Source organism: Coptis chinensis, chromosome 7, assembly GCF_015680905.1.
Source record: "Coptis chinensis isolate HL-2020 chromosome 7, ASM1568090v1, whole genome shotgun sequence".
NCBI classification, from domain to species: Eukaryota; Viridiplantae; Streptophyta; class Magnoliopsida; order Ranunculales; family Ranunculaceae; genus Coptis; species Coptis chinensis.
Window position 1 is genome coordinate 9,970,775 of NC_141462.1, and position 8,721 is coordinate 9,979,495.

The 8,721-nt window shown below is 33.6% G+C and overlaps 1 protein-coding gene across 1 annotated transcript; it reads left to right on the top strand.

The window, feature by feature from the left end:
- Positions 1–4,229: 4,229 nt before the first annotated feature.
- LOC147485896 (alpha carbonic anhydrase 7-like) lies at positions 4,230–8,266 on the top strand. Its single transcript, XM_086570677.1, has 7 exons — positions 4,230–4,636; positions 4,763–4,980; positions 7,020–7,126; positions 7,372–7,474; positions 7,575–7,742; positions 7,841–7,894; positions 8,004–8,266. Exons 1-7 carry the CDS (start codon positions 4,546–4,548, stop codon positions 8,088–8,090), a joined length of 828 nt encoding a protein of 275 aa, XP_086426803.1. The 5' UTR covers positions 4,230–4,545; the 3' UTR covers positions 8,091–8,266.
- Positions 8,267–8,721: the final 455 nt, after the last annotated feature.

Genomic DNA, 8,721 nt, shown 5'->3' on the forward strand with positions numbered 1-8,721 from the left:
AAAAACATGAACTTTTTTTTAAAATCAACAATAGCTAAACAAATTTTATAATAAGCTAGACTTCATAATATAATAGTTATTTTCAATCAAATAATTTAATTTATGTTGTTTAAAAATTGGGGTTGTTATAGGGTGTTTGTTTTTCCTACTTATAACTGTTATAAGTGCTAGACCACTTATAAACACTTGTAAGTGGTGGACCACTTGTTTTTACCCATTTGTTTTTTCCCACTTATAAGTAGCCAACGGTAAAAAAAACTTATAAGTAGTGCCGAAAGTTGTAAGTAGACCAACTTATAAATTGGGATTAGACATAAAATTGCATAACTACCCATGGACGCATATAAAATTACATAACTAACCAAATAGCAAATGAGTTGATGCAAATGAGAAGAAGTTAATGTCTTTCCAATAGCACTTTTTGATTATCATAATAAACAATATGTCTATTGTGGATTGTTTAATGCATGGTCTATATGAATTGATTTCTACTTCCATTAAATTGATTTCTTATATGATCGTCATTAACTTCGACAAGAGAATACGTGTTATTAAAATATGAGTAAAATTGTAATGTCGACACTTATAAGCGCTTGAAAAAACAAACACCTCTACCACTTATAAGTAGCAAAAAACAAACAAGTTTTAAGACCTACTTATAAGTGTTTGCAAACACTTATAAGTAGGAAAAACAAACACCCCCTAAGCTTAAGCTTGATATGGTGTGTCTTTTAGAAAATAAATCGCAGGTTGAGAAAGAAACCGAAGCTTCGACTTCGAGACTGGGGTCTCACTCAAATTCAATTGAGGGTCTAAAGCAGGAGATCGAGAAAGCCAATGAAGAGCAAGTACTGGTCGAATTAGGTAGGATGGAGGCTGTTAAAGAGTTTGAAGCCATTGAAGCGGAAAGGGAAGCCGAAGAAACCAAGTTCACATCCACCATGGAGAAAACCAGAAAGAAAATAAAGGAACTTATGCGTGATATTGACCGCACAAAGGAGCTTGAAGCGAAACTGGCAATAACAAAAGGACCGCACAAAGGAACTTATGTCTTACAGAATGAGTTAAGGCTTGAATTTGTACATTATTTAGTAGGCAATAATTTCTCGTGACCTTTGCCTAAATCTGTCAGTGTTAGCATAATTTTTTATTATTTTTTTGAATGCGCCTTAGTTGGTAAAAGCTTTGTCGACCAAAGCGCTTCGAAGAATACGATCTGGTTTCAATTTAAAAAGTTACATAGTTTTCTTTGTAGTACTATTTTTAACGATCTGGTTTCAATTTAAAAAGTTACATAGTTTTCTTTGTAGTACTATTTTTAACTAATTGCCTATTCCTCCAACTCCAAGGAGACGTCATTGTGGACCATTTACAATTATTAAACAATTGCAGTATAGAACAAACTCCCTGACTTTGGTTGTGTCCACCAAAGACTAAAATATAGCTGAGATTTTTGAAATATTGTTGATATATTTTGTATTTTGGTATACGAAATAGAAATATTCGATATATCTCTACTGAATATTGAATTTTGTTTTTGCTGATATATATCACAATTTTCTATATATCGATATAAATATCGACTGATATATACGATATGTCTGATATAAATTGTTGATTTTGTTGACTTTGATCGATTTTTATTAATATATCAACGATATTTTTTATATAATTGACCATATTTCCGATATAATCAACAATATTCTGATATTTTCGATATATCGAAAACAAAATTTTGACTAGTAAACAAAAAATGGATATCTTCGATATTTTTGATATATCCTATATCTCATTTTTTGGGTACACGATATATTGTCCGAATTCAATATTTTGGTGATTGGTTTCCACTTATCATTTCCACAGTATGCTTTCATTATGATCTGCAACCCATGAATCCGAATCCGGTACTTAGATAAAAGGAACTAGCAAATGAGTTGCGCCGTACCAATGTGATGCATCCCAAAATTAGGACCTAGGTGAAGCTATAAAAAAGGATTATTAAAGGGGTTAACTAGTATTACCCCCTACTAGATGAGCCAATTAGGATTTCTCCTTTATTAGATGGGGAAATTAGGGTCTCCCTCCTAATTAAGTACACAAAAAAAAAAAAATCAACTTGAGTTGACTGTGTTTTTTTTGTGTGTATTTGGAGGGGAGACCCTAATTTCCCATCTAGTGGGAGGGAAATCCTAATTGGCTCATCTAGTGGGGGGTAGTGTTCGTTAACCCTTATTAAAATATAGTTGTTCTAGCATCAAATTTCGTTGGACATTGTAGTATGTTCACGTTTAACTATCGAATATTCGATAGCAACACAATGAGTTTTACACGCTAGTTAAACGTGAACATACTACAATGTCGATAGCAACACATGAGTTTTACACATGTGTTGCTATCGACTGTTTAACACTACAGTAGTACAGTCGATAGCAACACATGAGTTTTACACGCTAAGTATTGGCAAGTAATGGGATATAAGCACTGTTCTAAAAATCAGCATAGGCAGTCTCTAGGCGCTAGGCAGTGCCCAACCGACTCGCCTAGGCCCTAGTCATTTAAAAAATTGGTGGACTGACTAAGTGGGTCTAGGCGGACCGATTAGGCGGGTCTAGGCGATCCAACTAGTTAAGTTTTTTTTTTTTTTTTTAATTAAATGTCGAAAAATAAAGGCCCGTGTAGGCTTAAGATTTAAATGAGTTTAAAAGACTTAAGTCTAATATAAATTATATGTCACTATAACAAAAAGTATGTTTTTATATGAAATCAATATTCCTCAACTACTACGCATTTTTGTAATAAGTATCTTTGTTTGTGTTTATTTTTTGAATTATGATAAATGATTTTTTTCATTTCTTGTAGTATATGTGTATATTACTATATATATTAGGAAAAAAAAACACCTAGCGCCTAGCCCGTCTAAAAGACCTAGGCGCTAGGCGCTCTCCCACCACCAAACTACCGCCTAGCGTTTTTTTAGAGCACTGGATATAAATGGCACCTAGTAGCATAGTACAAAATATCAAGATATAGGTATTTATCGATATTCAATTTCTGGATATGTATCGTGGATATATCCTCCTCTTTGGGGATATTTGACATTGTTTCACATGCAAATATCGTGGATATATCCAAAATATCGACAAATATCGTAGATATTGTGGATATTTATTGATATATCATGATACATTATTTGTATTTATTTGAAATATAATGGTAAATATTAAATAAAATTGTTATATACACAAAATATCGCCAAATATCCCCAAATATCCCCAAATATCACAAATATCATAAATATCATTAAAATATCACTGATATTTATAGTCGTATATATCTCTAAACATATCGTGATATTTATATATCTTTCTCTGAAATCTGGATAAATATCCCTAAATATTGCGATATATCGGGATATTTTGTACTATCCCCAGCATAGTACAAAATATCCGGATATATCGCGATATTTGGGGATATCTATCTAGATTTCAGAAAAAGATATATAAATATTACGATATGTTAAGAGATATATACGACTGCAAATATCAGCGATATTTTGACGATATTTGCAATATTTGTGATATTTTGTGATATTTAGCGATATTTTGTGTATATAACAATTTTATTTAATATTTACCATTATATTTTAAATAAATATAAATAATGTATCATGATATATCAATAAATATCCACAATATCCACGATATTTGTCGATATTTTTTATATATCCACGATATTTGCATGTGAAACAATGTCAAATATCCCCAAAAAGAGAAATATATCTACGATACATATCTAAAAATTGAATATCGATAAATACCCATATCCTGATATTTTGTACTATGATCCCGAGTAGTACTATTTTTCTTTTCTTGCATACGGGCCATGGATACCAACTCTTCAATACCAATATTTTCCATATGTGACCGCCGAATCATCACTCCATTTTGGACTTTGGTCCTTGGACAATAATAAACATATGACATACCAATATGACATACCACATGACCACAGCCTTGCTGTCTTTGCTGATTATCTTGGGAACAAACATCAGCTTAGCAAACCCCATTCACCTAACCTATTAGTCAATGTTCCCATACCTTTTTCGTCAGAAATACATAATCCTTAGTCAAGTTCACACTAAAATAATAATTTACGAAATGCTCAAGCAAGACCCAAACAGAATCAAAAGTGTATTTTTTTAGAAGGATCCAGAAACATTACAAGAAAGAAGAGAAAGCTAGCGCACTTTTCAGTTTGAAATTCAACAACTGCGATTATCAACAAAAACTATAATGTCAATGGTGACGGTAATCATATGGACTCTTTGAACATACAAAGAAAAATTACCACCTGTGTCGTCTTTGTGTGGTAAACAACAATAAATATGCGGCTTGAACAACACGCTTCTAGATATCGGGTACTTGAATAGAACTTCTGAAAAATGGTCCTTTTTATTAGCTATATAAACTACCAAGGGTCCCCAACATTTGCTCAACTACAACAGATACTAGAGAGAACCCTTAAGTACAACAGTGTTTGTTAGACATGGAGAAGCTAAGTAGTACACACTTCCTGTTTTGTGTTTTGTTTCTGGTTCTTGTCTTCAATTCAAGCAAAACTTCATGTCAAGAAGTTGGTGAGTTATTCTTCTAGTACTAAAGAGTTTAACCATTATTTTCATGTTTTTGGTAAGATAGTTTTGTGTGCATGTGTATACTATATGTATGATTTTTTCTTAGATACTTGGTTCATTGTTGTGCAGAGGATGAAAGGGAATTTACATATGTTCGAGGGAGTGAGAACGGACCAGAAAAGTGGGGAGAGATACATCCTGAATGGGCGGCTTGTAAGACCGGAGGGATGCAATCTCCAATTGATTTGTTGCACAAAAGGGTGGCTGTTGGTACACATTTGAAAAAGCTAAAGAGAAGCTACATGCCTACTAATGCAACAATAAAGAATAGAGGCCATGATATAATGGTAAGAAAAACAGAAAAAGACCTTAAAGTACTGGCCTCTAAGTACTGGCGGAATTTAATTTTGAACTCTAAGTCAGCAAATTAAGCATTATGTTAGAGCATCTTTAGCAGTAATATTAACCTAGCATCAAACAGGAGAATTTGGTGTTTTTCAACTTCAGGAGAACTACATGTTGATGAAAACACCAAAAAAACACCAAACCAAACACCAAATTGACCAATATTTAGAGTGATTTTTTGCTCCCAGCAATATTGCTCCAAGGTCTCCAAGGGGACTCTAGAGCCAACCACCTGTCCATCATAACTAGAAACCCAGCCTAGCAGTAACCGACTTTATTTCCAACTTCCTAATTTGTCCCTTACCTTATATCAAAATAAAAATAGAATTTCTCTTCATCTTCTCCACCTGAGTACATGATTCCGCGATCGAAGTTAGTTTGACTCTACCTTGTATTCATCAAGTTCTGCTCATTCACAACTAAAATCAAACCTTGATTCGGTTTGGTAATTGTGATATTGATATCATATATATTTTTTACTAAATTAAAATTTGTAGTGTTTACTCAAAACAGTGAACAATGCTGTTTCCTCTGGAAAAAAAATAAGGAGGAGGCGAGAAGCCATTGCCGCACTTTCTCTCTTTTTCATTTTATATTTTATAAGGATAAAATAGGAAGTCAAGATTTTCGATGGTTTTTGGCTATCTGGCTTTCTTAATTTACTGACAGGTGGTTGGCTCTAGAGTCCGCTTGGAAGCCTTGGAGCAATATCGCTGGGAGCAAAAAATCACTCCAATATTTAGTTCTAGGTTTGGTGCTGTATCAAATCACTCACGCGGTTTTGCCAAAACCGCGTGGGTTTGGGATTCTAATTGGGTTTATATCACAAAACCGCGCCAGAGATTGGGAAAGAAAAAAAAAAAAAAAAAAAAAAAAAGTTTATGTGTGATATATGGCGCGGTTTTCTCAAAACCGCATGGTCTTGGGCCTGTTAGTTGGGCTTTAGTGGCGCGGTTTTGTCAAAACCGCGTGGGCTATATGGCCCGATTTTGGCAAAACTGCGTAGTTGCTTGGTATTTTTTTGATGTTGCTCCTAAAGTTGATTGGTGTTTTTTTGGTTTGGTGTTTTTTTGGTTCAAAATTTTGGTGTTTTTTTTGTTGCTCTCCTAAAGATGCTCTTAGTTTTCATTTGCACCAGGTTCATATTTAAGATTATGGTTCAAGTACAGTCAGTGATCACATATTTCTAGTTACAGTGGTCAGTGGAGACCTCTAGCTTTACACTGTTTGATTTCCTATTTATCTTCTTACAAAGGCTATACTGATTATAATGGAAGAATGATATATAAAAAGAAAATACATATTAGTGCAGACGTACAAATTAATTGCTTGAAAGACTCTGATCGCACTGCACAATTACTATCAAAGCAATGCAAGCATGTGTTTTCTTCTTTTTTTTCCTTTCTTGTTTTTAGTTCTTCGCTTCGAAAAACAGTATGTATATGAGAACGACTGGATATTATGTCGCACATTCATCCAGCACTAACAGGATGCTTCTTTCCTTCACCGGTGATCGATCCCATGTTCCAAAGTAATACTCAGATCAGAAACCGTGTATTTCGTAGCTAGCTAGTGTTGCTTAATTGCGTATCGAAATTCACAATACAAAGGTTTTTTTTCCAAACGGCATCAGCTTATTCAACTTTCACCAACCAAAGGATGACTTACCGGTGCAATGAGAAACAAATAAGTTTTCATCCCACAAGAAACGATCTTCTCTACTTGGTCTCAATGCAAGTGTTTGATATAAAAGGGAGACAATTACATGATATCTTACCCACCATAATCCTACTGTTTTTTTATACTACTCGATCAAAAACTTAGTCCACTTACACTTGCAAGTAGCGAAAACTTTTCTATTTCCTGATTCAATAATTTACCCGGCCTGACCATTTCGATTTTCAATTTTGCTAGGTAGACAATCTAGCTTGATATGCCTCGTTAGATTCATCTGATGTTTGTATTGGATTTGTTGATGCAGTTAAGATGGGTAGGTGGTGCAGGAACAATTCAGATCAATAATACAGAATATGTGCTAAAACAATGCCACTGGCACTCACCCTCTGAACACACCTTCAATGGCAAGAGGTACTTATTTAATTAAAATCTTCTCCTAGCTCTCCCTACAATACCGTCAATACACAGACAGTCAGCCACTATTCGTACAACATACTATAGTTACATTTTGGCATCTATTTTTCGTTTCATGGCGATACAATAATTAAACACATACTTAAGTTTATACATCTGAATAGCTAGTTAATTACTAAGCTATATCTTAAGATTGAGGGATCGGATGTTAATAATCGCTCTAAATTGTACGTTAATTGTAGGTTCGCGTTAGAGGTACACATGGTTCACGAGAGCGCAGACAAAAAAGTAGCAGTGGTTGGAATCACATACATGATTGGACGCCCTGATACTTTCTTGACTGAGGTAAAGGAACTAACAGATATATGCATACAAAAACAAGTTTATATATATGCATGATTTTTGTCTCTTACATATGATACTAATACGTACATTTTTCTTATAGTTGATGGAACATCTAGGGTCCATCGTTTCCACTGACAATGAAGAAAGAAATGTTGGTGTACTTAACCCAAGACACATAAAGATGGGAAGTAGAAAGTATTATCGATACATTGGCTCACTTACAGTTCCTCCGTGCACTGAAGATGTTGTTTGGACCATAATTCAAAAGGTTGGTTCACCTAAATCAAGGATTGTAACCCTATAGTATAGATACGGTAACCTAATATTTTTCTCTAATTTCATATTTTTTTGAATTACTTTAATTAGGTCAGGACAGTTTCAAGAGAACAAGTGAGATTGTTACGAGCCGCTGTTAAAGATGTGAGTACTGTACCTGAACTGAACTTCATCTTAAGCTAGATTTTCAGTTTGCATTCGCAACTTGTGTTTTATTTTCTTTATTAATGACGCTACGTTTTCTTTCTTGCAGGATTCCAAGACAAATTCAAGACCAGTTCAATCGATCAATAAACATTCTGTTCATCTATATAGACCAGTGGACAATGAGGACAATTAACAAAATTAAATTAAATGTAAACTTAGATCAAATGACTTGTTGTAGTGGCTGATTATTTATTAGAAGGTATGTATTTCAGTATTGTACTAGATTTTGAACCCGGGCATACGCCCAGAATCTTTAAGTAGAGTTTGTGAGTATATTTCTAATTTTTATATTTGGAGAGTTTGAGTGTATTTTCAATTTTTATATATTTGATCAAATAAAAAAAAATGCTAAAAAATAGGTGATTTGTATAAGGTAATTTCCTATTACGAATAAAACATTTTTAGTATTCCAATTATTATATATTTGATTAAATAAAAAAAATTACAGAAAAATAGGTGATTTGTAGAAACTAGTTCCTATTACAAATCATACAATTTTAGTATCTATCATAAAGCACCGACTTATTTGGAATATATCCTTAACACGACCTCAAAACATAACTAAAAACAAAGGGTATTTAGCTTTTGGGCCACATTATAAATGGATAATTTACAGTTGGTTACTACTTGTTCGTTTATTAGCGATTGGGTTGACGGTGATCCGTTCATATTTTAGAAATTGACACATTTACCCTTACACGTGTGCTACACGCCTACACCTGATTGAGATGTTAAAGATGTTAAAGCCCAAAACAAAATTGAGA

Excerpts from the sequence above, each read along its gene's own strand:
- LOC147485896 (XM_086570677.1), top strand. The coding sequence starts at position 4,546 with ATGGAGAAGCTAAGTAGTACACACTTCCTGTTTTGTGTTTTGTTTCTG. Across the intron at positions 4,637-4,762 it reads AACTTCATGTCAAGAAGTTG|AGGATGAAAGGGAATTTACA; the intron begins GTGAGTTATTCT and ends ATTGTTGTGCAG. Across the intron at positions 7,895-8,003 it reads TACGAGCCGCTGTTAAAGAT|GATTCCAAGACAAATTCAAG; the intron begins GTGAGTACTGTA and ends TCTTTCTTGCAG.